This window comes from Numenius arquata, chromosome 16 (genome assembly GCF_964106895.1).
Source record: "Numenius arquata chromosome 16, bNumArq3.hap1.1, whole genome shotgun sequence".
Taxonomy (NCBI): Eukaryota; Metazoa; Chordata; class Aves; order Charadriiformes; family Scolopacidae; genus Numenius; species Numenius arquata.
The window spans coordinates 2,895,977-2,913,774 of NC_133591.1; the positions used below are offsets into that span (position 1 = coordinate 2,895,977).

At 48.4% G+C, this 17,798-nt stretch overlaps 1 protein-coding gene across 1 annotated transcript in view; it reads right to left on the reverse strand.

The window, feature by feature from the left end:
• Positions 1 to 16,664, reverse strand: part of GRK3 (G protein-coupled receptor kinase 3) — a 79,912-nt gene extending 63,248 nt beyond the window's left edge. The window contains exon 1 of the mRNA XM_074159320.1: positions 16,552 to 16,664. Coding sequence (XP_074015421.1) covers positions 16,552 to 16,664 — 113 coding nt within the window. The remainder of the gene's footprint in view (positions 1 to 16,551) is intronic.
• Positions 16,665 to 17,798: the final 1,134 nt, after the last annotated feature.

Sequence of the window (17,798 nt, forward strand, 5' to 3'; positions counted from 1 at the left end):
TTTTTTTTTTTTTTAAAAGGTTCTTGGAGTTTGAGGTACATTAAAAAAAATCACTTTGCCCCACTGTAAATATTAATAATACCCAGTGTAGAATATTAGGAATATTAGTACTTATTCAGTGTAGAAGAGACACGGCTTTTACATTTCAAACTTAACATATCAATAGCCTACACCACACAGCGTGATGTTAGAAATCTCCTTCAAGAATCTATACTTATCTCATAAGGCTTGAAAATACCACAAATGAGCAAAAATCGGAATAAAAAAAAGCCATGGGTGATTGCACATAGTTCTCTTCACTGTATGTGCTCTCGCTTCTGTAGTAGCAAAAGTTTAAAGGAGAGCTCCCAGGCTTCCCCTGGGATCGCCCAGTGGGGTTTTAATCCCAGTTAGATATTGGTAGGTGGAATGGAATGGGAGTTCGGGGCTGCCCCTGGGACCTGGAGCACCAAAGGCTGAGTGTTTTTCCCCAAAACCAGGGAGCGCAGGCAGGAGCAGAGAGGGGCAATTCCCGGGGGAGCCCTGGGGTCACAGCCCTTCCCGGGGGACATTCTGGCCATGGCTTCCTTTCTTTATTCTTGCATCAGGTTTTAACTTGCACCTTGTAAAATAAAGGTACGAGTCAATCAAAGCTCCACCGGGCTGTTAACGCTGCAATTGCCGGCTATCATTTAGCAAGTGAGCCAACACAAGCTCCATTAGGCCCCCAGCTTGGCTGCAGTGCACTTAACATCTACTTTGCCTAATTTATAATGTCACAATCACTCATTTAAAGCACATTAACAAAGATTTCCTTTATTCGTCAAGCAACCTCAATATTCATTTTAATACAATGCCTATAAAAATTTCATAGGGGCAACAATACAAGCCCATAAATTTTAAAATCAATGGAGGCCACCAGTACCGTGCCCTGGTAAAACAACTATATCATCCTAGTATTTAGGCAAAATTCCACTAGACTTTTTCTGTTTCCAATTTTAAAATTGATATTTTCATACGCACTGTTTACTTTTATAAAAATAACCACAAATACCCTGTACAAAGTATCCGTGGCCTACACAAGATTGCTAAATATCACTCACGATGCTGTAGAAATAAGTCTGAGTTCCTAATCCTTGTAAAATGCGGATTCTGAACTACTTCGTGTCAGGAAAAAAACCTAAAAAAACCTACTTCTGAAATGCAACAGAACAGGGCAGTTCTCCTGGACAAATTTTAACGTTTTCTGGAAAGAAGGCCCTAAACTCCAGTCTAGGAAATTATTCTATTTATCGTTTTTACATCTATCTCAAAGCCCCACATGGAACACAGCCCTATGAACACTGTGATCCAAACCGAGAACCCCAGAGGTGACCCCCACATCAAGCTACACAAGAACAGGGAGGGCAAAACGTTGTTAATGGGGTTTCAGGCTATTAACTAGTCGGTGACAAACCTGCTACTCTTTTTATTTGTTCATTAAAAACTAGGTGTACTCTCTGTGTATTTTTCTAGCCTAAACAAAACGCTGATTTCAAACGAAGACAAAGCAATAAATAGAGAACATGTTCCAAACTTGGGAAAAGCAAGGAGGTAAAATAAAATTCATCATATAATTGACAGAATTGCAAAATTTGGCTGGTTTATGGGTAGATTTTAAAAAAATACACATCCTAGCTTCACATGTTTAAAATGGTGGCTGTGAAACTTAATTCTTTGCTGAAAATCCATAGAATGTTAGCCCATTGATGGCAAAATACCTCTCGTTGTACTGACACCTTGATAAGGCAGCCCTAGGCCACGGAGCAGAGCAGTGGGACTGGCAGGAGCCTGGGGACAACCAGAGGCTCACGGCCTCTGAACCTTCAACCCACGAAGGTTGGGGAGATGCCTTCAGCTCTGCCCGCTCCTTCCCTCCGCATCCCTCTGCTCCCGACGACACCTTCCCCACGTCCCTCCAGGCTTTCAGGAGGACCTCTTGGAGATGAACATGGTGTGCGTCACCAAAGACCGCAAATGTCCCTCTCCTTTGCTATCTGGTCAACCCAAGCCCATCAGCGCTACCCATCCCAGTGCTGCCCATCCCAGCGCCCGCACTCAGAGCACTCTTCGGCAACGTCCCGTTCCCACCGACCGCTAGACCATTAGTAACATAATAAGCCTTTTTCATAATAATGACATCAAGAAAGCTTTCCTCTGCTTGAACAAGTGCACTGCAAGAAATTACATAAACACACCCCAGTCTAGACAAGGGGAGAAGATAATGAAAAATTTAACGTATGACTGAAGTGTCCAGGAAAACACTCCGGTTGTGTAACGGGCAAATCTCTCCAACGCTTCTGCTCCTCTCCCTCGACATCGAGTACTTCTGGTCTGATGGATAACGTGTCAAAGGAACAAAACGTTTCTGCAGCTACAGAATCTGAACAAATCCATAAAACCATCACAGGCTACGGGAGCCCACACTGCATTCCAGCTTCTAAACAACAGGCCTTCACCCCTGCAAAATCCCTGTTCCCTACCCAGGTAGGAATAAATAGGAATAAAATACATGGAGTGGGTTATGACTACCCAGAATAATCAACTTCTAAGTTGATTACTAAGTTCAAAAGAAACTCAGCAGCAGAATCCATATATCCACATATCCTTCAGAAGGATGGAAAATTTTAAAATGGAGCCTTGCACATTCCACAAACAGGAAGGAAGGTTCCCTCTCCGCCTTTGTAGATGGAATCATTAGTTGCCCTACACATAAACGATCCGGGATTAAAAGCTGCGTTTCACAGAAAAGTAGCCATTTCTAAAAAGCTTTCCATCTCCAAAGATGCTTTCAGGGCAAACAACGCGCTAATGCCAGAAGCGGACTTTTTGCGTAAGTTCACCTCAGTTCAGAGCATGATCCACCTTCACAGCAACGTTCAGAATAAGCAGAAACAAAAGCTGGCCAAAAACGAAATCCAGGGAGACCTCAGAAACAAAAGCGTACCCGACTCCGCTGCAGCAAAACCTTTCTTCCATGTATTTATTTCAGAGAGGAAGAAAACAGCAAACACCACAAATTTCAGAAACGCTCAGTTTGCCGTCCACATGCCACAAGCAAACTGAAATAACAGGGCAAGTGTATTTGGGGGAAAAAAAGAAAATAAAAAGTCAGGCTTAAAATGTTGTTGAGAAATGCATTTTGGGCTCTTTGCTGGTTTAGCTGACTACATTTTGACCACATTTAAGTGAGTACCTGCGCCCAGGGGCACCGCAGCACCCGTGCCCAGCTCAGCCGGAGAGAACTAACGGTAAAGAAGTTTTGGGAGAGGTTTTTAATTGCAAATAAGACGAGCACCTCGATCCCTGGCAATGCAAAGAGCACCCACGCAGGGTCTCGCATGGCTGGGGAGGGCTGGGGGCGGGCAGGGTGCTGGCTCTTCAGCCCCACGGGAGAAGATGCCCTTAAAGAAAGGGCTGAACAGAAACACGGGGCTTGCGAAGGAGCTCGGAACAGGCTGCCTGCTCAGAAGCAGGAGGAAAGATGACTATCAGCGTCAGCATCAAACTATGAACTCTGTGAAGAGCACAGGTTGTGCTAACCTGGTCGGCTCCTCCTCCTCCCTAGAAAAGGGGTTTATTACAAGCGCCAGCTGAAGGATCTGTTAAAAGGAGCTTGAAGCTGCCTCTTGAGGCTCTAGTTACTGTAGGAAGCACCCTGGTCTTTCAGAAGAAAGAAATCCGCTGAAAAGCAACCTTCAAGGTTAAAACGCATTCTGTAATTAAAAGGTTCTCACTGCCTACATGCACACGTGGTGGCACGCCGTCCGGCAGCGACCCGGCAGCAGTCACGGCGCCGAGATCGGTACAGGCAGAAAACACCGACTTGAAAACACAGCTTCTGAAAAACTAAGAAAAAAACCACCACATTATGTTCTTTTTAAGACAGAAAAAGGACATGTGCACCGCTCATCCGCAACCCTCCCTCTCGGGTGAGCGACGCCAGCAGCAGCAAACCAGGAGGTGGCTTCGAGACAGAGCTCACCCCCAGAACCTGCCCTTGGAACAACACGCCACGGCCGACAGCGGTAGTTTCTCCTTCTGTTCCCCCCGTAACAGAGCAGTAATACCCTGTGACTCCAAGGGGAAGCAGGAATTCAAGTTTGCTGGGTGTATAACTGCATCTGCGCCCATGGGACAGCCACCGGAGCCCCAGGAACAGCCCGTGAGGGATGTGGGCGTACGCAGAAACTAGAAGTTACGAAGGAGAATAGAATAAACAGCACTGACTTTGATGTTTCCTAAAAGTTCTGCTATTCATTTCTAAGGTGCAGGGATTTTGGGCCCACAGGTTTGTCATGCTCAATTATGCAGGGGTTCTTCAGAAAGCATCTCGCACCTAGGAAATGGAAAGGGGGTAAAGAAGGATGCGACGGTATTTATCCGTATACATACTCCTACTATTGGAACTAGATCAAGAAGCTACTTACTATTGGCCTTCTTACTACTGTATCTTAAAGGAGCTTTTAATTATTTATCATGAAAACACATTATTTTTTCTTATAAATTAATAAAAGTTCAGATTTGTGGGATATTATCTATCGTACAGATGCACGCATGCACACCACAGCTTGAAAAAAAAACCACATATGGCCTTACTGCAGGCATTAAAGAATCATACCTGCATTAAGAATGCGCAGTTACACTCACTAATAGATTCACCTATGAGCTGAAACAGAAAAAGAAGAACAGAAAAACAAAACAAGAATGAACTGGCAGCTTCGCAGAGGCTGGCCTGAGGGGAGCAGAGTTCAGTATTTAACTCTACCAACATTTCCTGTATTATCTTGGGCAATTCATAAACATCACCTGCCTCAGATCCCCAGTCTGTAACATAAAGCTGTATTGCTTTTTTCCCCTCCTCTCTGCCGTCAGGGCAGGTACCATCCTTCTGCCACGTGCCTGGACCCAGCACACTAAGCTCCTGATGGCTCCTGGCACATCCAAAAACTACTCAAATGCTAATTAATTATTTCAAGAAAGTGCTAAATATTCAGAAACTCAATTACCACTGCCTTTGACCGCCAACATTTTGCACTGCCCCTCAGCACCTCCCCACTCTTTGTGCCCCAAGCATCCTGCTCCCACACTGGCCCTTCCATTTATTCTCATCTGCTTTCTCCTCTTCCTTCTTGTTATCGCTCCTTATTTTCCTTTTCCAAATCTCTCTCTCAGCCGGTTCTCACCTTGTTTCCTTGTTTCCCACCTTGTCTCCCCTCATCCCATCCAGCTTTCATCTCCACTTTCTTCTCTGAAAGACACAGACGCCCCAGCCGGCGCACACAGAAAATAACTAAGCCCACTTAAGACCCCATTTCAAACGAGAAGGAAGTCTGAAAGCCCGAGGTATAATACCACCAATGCGTCACGAGAAATGCAGCTTCTCCTTAGAGGTATTTATTGAGGTTTTGCTGAACAGGAAAAAAAAAATAACAACCAAGTCACACAACAGAAGACGACAGGGAGAAGGAAAGAAAGATCTCAAAGAGTAAATCTGTGTGAGTGATTACTAATAATGCTACTGTTTTCTTGTAATATGTTCATTGCTGGCATAAAGTACCTCTCCAGCTCAACAGAAAACTCCCCTTGACCACAACTGGAAACTGCAACGAGTCACTGAATCGGAGCCCCCAGGTCAGCTTAATACTCCACTCAGCGGGGGAAAGCGAAGGGCAGACGCTTGATGCAACCAGTAAAAAAGAATTAGCTTCCCTCCTAGATAAGAGGCAAAAAAAATAAAAAAAAATAAAATAGTGAACATATCACAAACCATTCAATTCATTTTGTTTTGCTTCCTCTCAGGCTTGCACCCAGTTCAAAGTTCAGCAGAAGTCAATACTTCTCCAAACCGTTTTGTTCTCAGACGCTGTAGAAGGCATTTTACACACTGCAACTGCTCAAGCCGTTAATGAGGCAAAGTCAATTCCCAGGATATAAAGGCAGAGAGGACCGTTAGACCACCTAATCTCACATATTTATCTATTACTTGTAAAATTCTATAGTTGAAGAGGAAACGAATCATGAGAAGACCGTGAAAAAAACATTTTTGGACAATGAGATAACATGGAAAAGAGTATGTTCCTTTTATTCTTTTACTTTTGAGCACCCTATAAAACTGCTAGAACACGCCTGACAGCAACGCAACAGCCATTCTCGTTATTTAATAGAGAAACAAAACTCTTCTAGCCCAAGTTCACCCGTTTCTAGCCCATTTTCCATCACTAAAGTTTATGCTAAGCCCACTGCCAAGTCATTTCACTACACTGAACTAATGCTCTTATAATTGTCAAGGATGATTAGTAGCACATTGCACCCAAGAACCCTGTTTGCGATGGAAGGGATTAAAGCTCAGCAGTGTTTTCCCACACCCTCCTCCCTTGCGCGTGCATCTCATCCAGGAGCCGGAGCAGCTTCACTTATGCAAATTATATTAATGGAGAAAGTTTACAACAAGGCAGCCAAAAGCAATAGCTACAGAGCTACGATTTCAAAACACGCACTTAGCCTCATGTTCCTTGAGGATCATTTGCATTATCACTGCTGAAATCTGAAACTAATATAAAAGCTTCTAAGTACATGAATTTTTCAGGAATAATTACACTGAATTGTAATGTCAAGGACTTGCCCTTCCACCAGAGAAATTACAAGACAGAGAATTCGGAGCAAAATCACATCTTCTCGCTTCTACTGCAATTAAGTAATTTGTCAATCATAATTGGTTTTTTTAAACCAATAAAAAATTATTGAAGACGTGCCATTTTTTTTTTTTTTTAATCTTTCCATATCTCCAAAATGTTTACAGCCTTCTCTAAAAGCAGCGTGCAAGTATAAACATGAACTGAGCTACCAAGAACTACGGCCAACGTTGACTGAAATACACTACATTCGCCTCTGATTTATTTATTCATTTCTAGGTTCAGGATTCACTTTTAGAGAGACTTCAATGTTTATTTGCACTATCCAAATCCATCATAAAGTTGCTAAAATTGGACCAAAGATCCTGCCCCAAAGGCCTTTGAACTGAAAGCATGATGGGGTCAACAAGTACAGCTCGGAGCAGTGGCAGAACGGCAGAGAGCCGTGGCAGCCAAGACTTTGGGATGGCTTTTTTCCTTTATAAAAGCGCATTTAAAAGGTTTAGCGATGCAGGGTCGATCAAGAGTGAAAACTGTGAGGAACTACCAGGCCTAAGAAGCAGATCTTCTCAGAACTCTTTTTAAACAATGAGTTAAAACTAAAGAATACTTCCTGTATTTTCCCAGAAGTCAGAGGGAGATGTGAAGAAAGTAACGGTAATCGCTAGATCCATTCGGAAAGACAACTGGGAATACCTGGGTTAAAAAAATAAATAAAATAAAAACCTCAGAGGATCAATGCACAGAGAATGCACAATGGATCAATGCACACGGAATTGCTTAGATGTGACAACGAACAGAATGGGATGGGGAAGAGACGGGGATGCCAGGCTGGAGACTTCAGAAAAACAGCAAGTGATGAGGAGGCTGAGGAAGGAAACGTCACCTCGAAGGCACTGCCTGGGCTGTCCTTAGAACCTGCCGAGGAAAGGGAACCCACCCAGGAAAGCCAAAACGCTCCAGGGCAGCCAGCAAAATGCCGTCCCACCCGACTCCCTCCAGACCCGCTCCACCCATGGCAAAGCCAGGCTCATCCTACCAGACACCGGAGGCCTCAAGAGTAAAACACCCACCCGTGTTTTGGCTTCTTTTCATATAAAGTTCAGTTTAAGTGAGACTTGTGTTTCACCGAGTTTGCTTTTCCTGCTGAAATTAAGACAGAAATGTAATAAACACAACAGCGGCCACAGCTGGCACGTGGAGGCTGCATTCTGCGCCCTGCTCTTGGGAAAGCGGAGTCTTCCTCCAAGGACTGAAGCATTTATTGGGTTCTCCCGGGCTTTTTAATTTTCTGGGAGGATGTTGAAGCTGCTGGGAGCTCTTTTCTGTTCTGTGCCTTACGCAGACTCCTCCTGGGTGAGGAGCAGCCATCCGTTCCCAGCTCCATCGCGTGTCCCCAAGCTGCAGGGAAGCACCGGGAAGTGGGGATGCAGCCGGTGCTTCTCCGGTGTATGACAAACCCGACACAGCAGCGGGCCTCAAATCCTCCCGGCCTCTAATGAAGGCTTTGATTCGCACAGCTCTACCAGATCCGGAGAAATCTGCCCTTTCCCCAGTTCCCTTCTCAATAGGAACATGACACGTGCTGGCAGGACGAATTCCTGGCGCACTGGAAGGGAACTGGGGGGTTTCTATATGGAAGCGGTTCCTCCTGACACTCTCAAAAAGCTTGTTTATTTATTTATGCAAGGCACATTTATATAGGTGTTTATTCAGTATTGGAATGATTTTCTTGGAGAAAGTAGTAAGCATGGGGTGAAGCTCTTTATGTGGACAACAGCTGTATTTTCTAAAGCTAGAAACTGCTGCTTCTACCTCAATTCAGTTCAATTAAATTATGTGAATTGGTTTATGCACCTGGACCTGACGGCTCCTGATAGGCTTTTTTCTAATTTTATTAATTACCCCCAAAAAATGCTATTATTGATAAGAAGATTAAACCAGGCCATTCCACATGATTTCACCAGAGCTGCACGTGTTCATCTCCTGATGTTACAGCGTTTTGCTGAAAACATTCCAAAGGGGAAGGTCCAGCCACTGAAAAGCCGTCTACCTATAAAATGAGTAACGGCTATAAAGTTGATTAATTTTACTGGGAAGACAAGCGTTCCTGTGGGTATTTCCCACCAGACGCACCAAGCTCCCAGCCCTGGCTCCAGGCAGGTCCCACCATCACCACCCACAGCTCGTCCCCACCAGGCACTGGGGTCACACCTAGAACACAACATCGCATTACGGAAGCTTTCCCCAAAAAACATCCCCAGAAACATCCCTCAGTTTTTAGCAAAGAACTCTGCACACTGATCTTTTCCCACATCACCCTCATTTACCTTTTTTCTTAATTAAGGTAATGACGCCCAAGGGAAAGCCTATGCTTCAAAACAGAAGCTCCAGCCTTACAGCATCCCCACAGGAGAACTAATTGGAACATCTCTCTTAAGGTCATCTCTTTCTTTCATAGAGTTGTTTGGGTTGAAACAGACCTTGAAGACCATCCAGTCCCAGCCCATGCCCTGGGCAGGGACACCTCCCACCAGACCAGGATGCTCCAAGCCCCATCCAACCTGGCCTTGAACCCCTCCAGGGATGGGGCAGCCACAGCTTCTCTGGGCAACCTGGGCCAGGCTCTCACCACCCTCACAGCAAAGAATTTCTTTCCCATGCCGCAGGACGCCCCAAATACCGTACGCCCAGGAGCTGGGACAGTCCAGGGCCTCCACTGCTTATCTGAAGCTCCAAAAATCAAGTTTCAACCCCTGCATCTGCCAAACGTCCTATGTGTGAGCAAAGGTACAGCACTTACTGTAATAAAAGACAGGCCTGTACAGAAGTGCGTGAGGAGACGAAGGTCCTGTGGCAAAGCCCTTGTAGCTTTAATAGATGAGAAATTAAGAGTTTGGAAAAGGGACACTGTTGTTCCCTATATTGTACAGATCAGAAGCTAAGCCAAGTAGAAAGTATCAGACACTGCAGTTAAAACAAATAAGGACCTAAATTCCCAAGGGAGAGAGCACCCAGCCCATGCGGAGAGCAGCATCCGCAGCAAGCAGGAGCCCTCCTACACTGTGACGGTCCATCTCCATCCCTACAACACGTCTTTTTCCTGCTAAGAAAGTACCGTAGTACAAAGCTAATGAGACAAAAAGCAAGTTGGCTTTGTCAGCAGCCCTAGCTTTCCCCGCGTGCACTAAATCACGTTGAGAAAGCCACCTATTCACTACCTTCCCAACCAATGCTTCTACTGACAGCAAAGTCGGGAGGCTGGATTTCTAAATAAAACTGAGTTTTATTAACTCCTCTGCCATCTCTGCTCAGCCCGAGCAGGACTAACCGAAACGAGAAGACATTCACCCTCCCAGAAACAGCAGCTGCACCAAGGAGATGGTGATGCTTTAGGAATGTCGGTAACAAGGAATGCACCCATTCAAGTCGCCTACCACCCGCTTCAAGCCCAGTGAGCTTCAAGATGCTCCGTTTAAGGGGGACACTCTGACCTTGAGAAGCACAAATCCACACCGTTTGCCCCCGATGCACACCCACTCCAGGTTCACCTACAGCACCCGGTTCTCAGAACACTTGCCTGGTGTGCACCACGTTCAGCCACCCTTAGCCCTCACCACGCTTTACGTCCTTTTCTCTTTGCTTCAACGTTCAACTCAAACAGTGGGATAGAGCACAGATGCAAAATAATAAATCACTTTATAAAACCATTTCATTTAGAATCCTCTTTCCTCCTGTAGCTTCGCAAATTACGCGACGATGAAACCACTTTGAACAGCCTGAGTGTCCTACCGGCTGGTTCTTCAAATTTTTCAATCCAATTTTTAGTAAGTGCTGGAAACAGTATAAAAATACCAAGAAACAATCTTGCTTGACACCAAAAAAAAATTGTAAATGTCAAACAAAAACCTAAACTGTTTTGAAATTTTAGACAGCCAAGCTCAAGAAGTTCTACTAAAATGATTTACAGTCGTTATTGCCACAAGCAGATGGAATGAGCTTCCATGAAGTACCACCACCTTCCAGAGCTAGAGGTACTGTGACACAAATTCGTCTGAATTAACTGTTAGAGCCTTAATTCTCCATATCATCTCCTATTTAATTCTGCATTCATTGGAACCATTTCTGTGCAAAGCCCAATAAAAGCATAGGTCTCTGCAAAACCTGGGCCTACTTTTTCTCTGAAAATGGGAAAACAGCACTTTTAAAGATTTCTACCATCTGCATTCCAATAGTGAAGAAGAAGCATAATGAAGCACAAGGCTTCCTGGAGCTACAACATTCTCTAAACAACCTGCATATGAAGTAGGAATTTGGGGAACTAACATCACTGACGAGACCCTGTTAGACCCTGCTGTGCCGTGCTGGGGACAAGACCACAAAGACATCCCAGGTCCCACGCTTGCCATGGGAGACAAGGGAATCACACAATGGTTTGGGTTGCAAGGGACATTAAAGACCATCGAGTTCCAACCCCCTGCCCTGGGCAGGGACACCTCCCACCACACCAGGTTGCTCCAAGCCCCCTCCAACCTGGCCTTGAACCCCTCCAGGGATGGGGCAGCCACAGCTTCTCTGGGCAACCTGGGCCAGGGTCTCGCCACCCTCACAGCAAAGAACTTCTTCCTGAGATCTCATCTAAATCTCTCCTCTTTCAGTTTAAAACCGTTACCCAAATGGATGGAGGGAGGAAGAGAGGAAACACCACTGGTAACCACGGCCAACGCTCCATCCACGCAGCAAGCCCTGGCAGATGAATCACAGTCAAACTTCATAAGCTTCACAACAAAAAGAGTGTTTTAACGAGGGATTCAGGGGAGGAGTTTTGAGGACCTGATGGCAAGGACCAGCTCGGAACAAAGCAGGTGGCGGCTCTCGGCTCATGGAGGGGAACGCCGGGAGCTAGCAGCTTTCAATACCCTGACACTGAGATGTTCATCCAGGAGATGCTCAGGGAGCCACGTGCCACCTGCAGAAGCCCAGCACTGAACAGTACGCTCGAATCAATGGAGAGAAAGAAGCACCTAGAAAGATGCAAAGGGATGACAATGAAAATTACATGAACGAATGTCAGGAAGATTTTTCTTAGAGACAGCGCCCTAAATGAGTAAGCACAACAAGAAGGCGTTAAATAAAGCCAGAGAAAAGACCGTCAAAGTCACCGAGACTGACAGCAGAGAGAGAGGAGTTTCAGCCTGTAACTTGGAGACGTTACAGAAGTTTCAAGAGGCACAAGAACACGCTGAAGGACACATCAAAGAAACAAATGAAATTCAGAGAAAGAGTATCGTGATGCCAAGAGAACAAAGTTGAGAAAGCAATAGAGGAGAGAGTAATGATGCTCAAACTCCTCGCGGGAAATGTCACTTGGGTTTCGCCAATATTCGGGAAGAAAGGAAATCACAAATGGCTCAGGATGGAACTGGAAAGGAAAAAGCAACCTCCACACATTCAACAAACCTCAATTAGAGTTGCAAACAAGTTAGTTTGAATACTGGGGAAGAAAGCAAGGCGCACACAGAATCATAGAATTGTCCAGGTTGGAAGGGACCTTTAAGATCATCTAGTTCAACCATTAACTTAACTCCGATTAAAAAAAACCACCATCACTAAACCGTGTCACTAAGCACTACGTCAACCCGTCCTTCGAATACCTCCAGGGATGGTGCCTCAACCACACCACAGACCAAACTGCCCCAGAGAGAAGCAACTGGGGCACCAGCGCGTTGGTCTTCTGTTCTAGAGGCGAAGTGAAGGAGGGATGATAACTGAGAAAAAATGTCATGTTAAAAGCGTGATTTTTAAGTAAAAAGTGACTGAAACATGCCCTTTTCCCCGCAAAGGAGTAGAATTCAGAGGAAGGTAGGAGATCAAAGGAAAAGGTTGGGAGAAAAATAAGAATTAACTTGAGAGACAGGCAATTACTGAAATAAGCAGGTTAGAAAAGGAAAGATGAGGGGAGAAACATCCCCAACTGCAGCAAGAGAAGAGGGAGAGAGGCCCGGGCAGAGGCAAGCCGTGTTTTGTTACCATGCCCTTGGGATTTGTCCACCGAAAGCACCCTACAGCTTACATGATATTTACGGCAAGGAAGCTTTAACGTTAAGGTTCCCGGCGAGGACGGGCGCCGCCAGGGTGAGGACGGGCAGCAGCGCCCTGTGCCAGCCCCGCACCTGCTTCCATTCCACTTATCTGATTTCCTGGACCATTTTTTCTTCAACTTTGCATTATGCAAATCCTTTACTCAAAACAGAAGGAGCTGCCGGCAAATAAAAACAGCTGTTATATAGCGTTCTTCCATTCCCTTTGACCAAAAAAAAAAAAAAAAAAAAAAAAAAAAAAGAGGAAAATCTAGAATTTACATGGAAAAGTCAAAAAACTTCAGAAGCCTGCTGAATAACCTGAAAAATTCAGAGTGCGGTTCATTCACTCTGTCCCCCCCAAAACTTAAAACATTTGAGGGTAATTCTGTAGAAAAAGATGAAGGTTTCAGATTTGCTCACATTTCAATACGTACGTCTTCTTTCCCATTTTAGGTCCTATTTCTGCCTTCAGGTCACTTCGCCTCTGACGGCCCCTCTGTCCACCCGGGCGAACCTACCCGCAAAACAGGCTTTGCAGAAACAACCTCAAACTGAAAGATATCGCAGCTTTCCCAGCTCTTGGCATGGCTCTACGGAACGAAAGGAGGAAACGCAGAAGGGAAGGAAAAGCAGATGACAAGAGGATGGAAAAAGGGTTGTTTTGTTTTGGTTTTTTTAACAAAACAAAAAAACAAACTGAGGTTCTTCCTTAGGCAGTCTGGTCTCATTAGCGTTTTCTATCCTCTTTCTTCCCAAACTGTGATATTTAACGATTTCGGTACAAAAACCAGTTCTGAGGATGCTCCACGTAAACGCAGCAATAATCAGCCCCAAGGCCAATAAACTCTTCACCCTCGTAGTTTATTTGCTGCTAAGCCTTGGCCTGCAGCCTTGGAATTTATTCTGCCTGCACTACAGCTATTTCCTCGTAAACAGGAAGCCCCCTCAAATTTGCATTACAGTAAACTCATTTACTTCATTTAGTGTCAAGTCTTTATCTCGGGAAGATAAAACGTTGCCGACAGGTGTACCAGGCTCCGGCAAAGAGACAAATTCTAATAGAGGGGGGATAAAACCTTTCTAATATTTCTCCAGGAGATAACGCCGGCAGCGCAGGAGGCCGTGGTTGCCCGCCGGAGATAAACCGCCACCGAGCGCATTCCTGCGGGAAGAGCGCTGCAATAAGGCCGAGATATTTATTTTTGAGCGTGGATGTGATATTCCAGTGACCTTCCTCCTATCTGTGCCGGTGACAGCCGGCAGCCGGACGCGAGGAGGGCAGCTCGCAGCCCGGCCTTACGGAGCTGGGCTCAGGCTCTCACACACACACAGAGAAATAAAAAAAATTTAAAAAAAAATTATTAGGAAAAATTGTTTGAGTTCAAAATCGTGTAAGAGAGGACTCTGTGTGTTGTATTTTTTTTTCACTGTTACTATATCAACCTGCATTTAAGCAGCCGATTTATGTAATTTTAAATGAATCACTTTGCCAGCGACACAGAATATTTAAGTATACCCAACACACCATGTCTGTTCTAATGAGAGGGCTCGAGAAAAAAAAAAAAAACAACCAGAAACCAGCATGAAGACATCTGACACCAGAATAACGGTCACAATTTCCTAGTGTATGAGGAAATCCCTGGTTTCAGTTAGAAGCTGAGAAGTTCAGTCATTTCAAGCGACCTAGAGCCGTTTGTGGTCCCAGGCTTAGGTAAGTCTCTGTTCTCATTTATGTCCACGCTTCCTCTCATTCATCCACTGAGCTGCCTTCCACGTCCCACGGCGCCCTGGCATCGCTTACAGCTGCAAACCTCTGCCTCCCTGAAGGCTTCTCACCTTCTTCAGAGCACGACAGTCCAGGGAGCGGGGGGAGGTGGAAAACAAGCTTTTTCCTTTAATATTTCACACCATCTGCAAACAGGTTCTTCCACATGCAGCTCTGGGAGCGCACCTAACCCTTCACCTCTCCTGCTACTCTGCAGAACTTCCTCCTGGCTGCTGTTTCCCACCCTGCGGAGCCCAACGCCGGGGGGGACACCACCTCTCCGACCCTGGGGAAACCACCAAACGTGGCCACCACACAAATCCTGGAGCAGGAGAGCAGAACGGCGCAGGTTCTTCGGGCCTCATGCCGTGCTGCGAAGCTTCCACCACGCTCTGCATGAGGGGACGTCGGTCCAGGCAACAGCTTCCCAGCCTCCCCACAACTGGTATCTCTCATGGCGAGGGTGCTGGTATTTCTCGTGGAGAAGGTGCTGGTACCTCTGGTGGCGTTGGAAGGACTCCTCCCCTGCACCCCCTCCCCATCCCCACCTTCCACCTCCCCAGAGGGCTTGTGTCCCTCTTGCAAACAAGGAGCACCACGGCACATCCCCCAGACTAAGGACACCAACAGACAAAAACCAAAGCACATAGACCCACCAGCCCTCCCAGTAAAGCACTCTACCCCCAGTTAACACCAGAGGCTAAATTTTACAGATATTGATTATTTTTACAAGCACTTAACACATACCAGGAGAAAAACAGGCACCTTCCTCCATCCAGCAAGCCATCCTCAACCAGACCTTAAAAACCACAGTGAAACTTCTCCATCGGAGGTGTCACTGCCTCTGCCAGGGGGATGCAAGGCGGGCTGGGCACCCCCCCGTGCCCCCCACCTTCCCCCTGCTCTGCAGCCTCACTGCGCTACCGGGAATTCAAGCATAAAGGCAGAAAAAAAAACCCAAGTGAAGAAGTGAGAAGAAGGCTTGGGTGCTTTCTCCTTGCCGGCAGACAGCCAGGCCAGGCCACCAGCGGGCTTGCAAGCTGCCGACACGTTTTGCAGTAAATTTTGGGTTAGATTTATTATTTTTTTTATTTTTTTTTTTTTCCCCCGTTGCGATATTTTGTTTGCTGGCTAAATCTTCATTTCAAATCCACACCATACACACAGCCATGAAAAGAGAGGCCAAGCTTACTTTGAATTTCAGCAATAAACAACCGAGCGACGCTCAGGTGATTTTATAACGCGTGAATAACCAGGGACCGTCGTTCAGAAGAAAAGCTGCTTTTTCCCCACCGAACTCACCCCCCCACACACACACACACACCAAGAAAAGGAGCTCGGTGGTGTCCAGGCACCCATCCGCTCGCCTGGCGGGACCCATGGAAGCCCATGGCCACCAAGGTGGCTGCTGGACCGAGCCCTGCACTGGTCCATGGCTGTCCAGCACCTCTGCTCCGTGAGCTGCCTGCTAAGAGAAAAACCTCTCTCCCCAGCCCGTCCTCCCTCCCCGCACCGGTGTCAAACCTCAGCAAGCATCACTCAAAAGAAAAAAAAATAAAAAAAAAATATATATATATATATATAATTTTTTAAAAAAATATATAGCTCTGCGGAACATAACAGCGAGAACGATTCGGTTGGGGTTTCCCGTTTTATTCGGCTCGCCACTTCAAGAATTTCTCACCCGCTGGATGAAGCATCAAGTTTAGGATGAAATAAACACCCGAACCCTGGGGTGGGTTTGGGGGGGTCTCCCCCCCCCCCCCCCCCCATCCAACCGGGAGAAACCGGCTTCTCCACATCCTCACCCACCGACAGACACCACCACCCTCCCCCCCCGTCTCCCCTAGAAGTTGTTCCACCTAAAGGCACCCAAACCGACCCCGCTACTCGCCCCGGAGGCCGCGGGGTGCCCGGGCACGGCGGGGAGGGCCGGTGGCCACCGGACCGTTATGTTCGGCACCGCGGGGGGGGGGGGGGGGGGGAAGAGACGGGGAGGCCGCCGGGGCCGGGACCGGTCAGGGTCCCCGGGGGCCGGTACGGGCGGTACCTGGGCTCGGGCAGGGTGATCTTCTTGCTGGCCCTGGCCGCCGGGGTGCTCTTGCTCTTCTCCATCGCCATCAGGTAGCTGACATCGGCCAGCACCGCCTCCAGGTCCGCCATGTTCCCGCTCCCGCCGCCGGGCTGCAGATGGAGGCTCCGCCGGGGGCAGCCGCCCCCGAGGCGGCAGAGGCGGGAAGGGGAGGAGGTGGGGGGGGGCGGGTGGGAAGGCTGGCGGCGGGCGAGCGGGCAGCCCAGGCGGGCGGCAGCGGCGGCGGCTCCCCCTCCGCCGGTGCCGCCGAGCGCCTCCCGGGTGCGCCTGTGCGTGTGTGTGTGTGTGTGTGTGTGTGAGGGCGGAGGGGGGGGGGAACGACAGCGGCCGCCTCCCCGCCCTCCGCGCCCGGGGCTCGCCGCCGGCCCTGCGCGCCCTCAGCCCGCGGCGGGCGGGCGGGAAACCCCCCCCCCCAGCCAACCCCCGCAGGGCCGGGCCGGGCCCCCCCCCCCACCCCAGCCCCGCGCGGCTCCTCAGCGCTCGCCCGCCCCCGCCGGGCCCATGGCGGCGGCAGGGCAGCCCGGCGCGGCCCCCGCGGCGCCGGGCGGGCAGGTCGGAGTGGGGCGGCGGGGCTGGGCGGCCATGGGCGGGCGGTGCGGCCGCCAGGGGCTGCCCCGGCGGCGGCGGCGGCGGCGTGAGGGGCTGCGGCGCGGCGGCGCCTGCGAAAATCCGGACCTGGATTCCTCGGCGGCCGCTGGAGCGGGGGGGAGGCGGGGGGGAAAAGAACAACCCGCCGGGATCGCGGTCCGGTGTGTCCCGCATCGCCCCCCCGCCGCAGGTGAGGGCCCGCTTCCCCCCGGGGGAGCAGGGAGGCCGGGGCCGGCTCCCGGTGCTGCTACCGGGGAGCAAAGCCCCCGCCACGGTGGGTTTATATGTCTTAAGTGATCGTGGAGGGGGGAGCCGCGTTTATTTACCTCAGGGGCGGTGTGGGGGCTCCCCGGGACCCCGCCTCAGCCCCGCCGGGGAACAGCGGGGTGGGACGCATGTCTTTATAATTAATTTCCTCACCGTTTATCAAAACGTGACGCTCGTAAGAAAAACTGGGTGCGAATAAACGCATCTGTATGAAACCCCCCCTTGTTGAAACTCTTTTGGTGGCAAATCCTGGCAGAAGGGGACCCCGGGGGCTGGCCCCCAAGGGCTGGGGGCTCCAGCCGCCCCCTGGTTTGGGGGGGGGGGCTCCCGGCAGAAATGTCCCCCGTTAT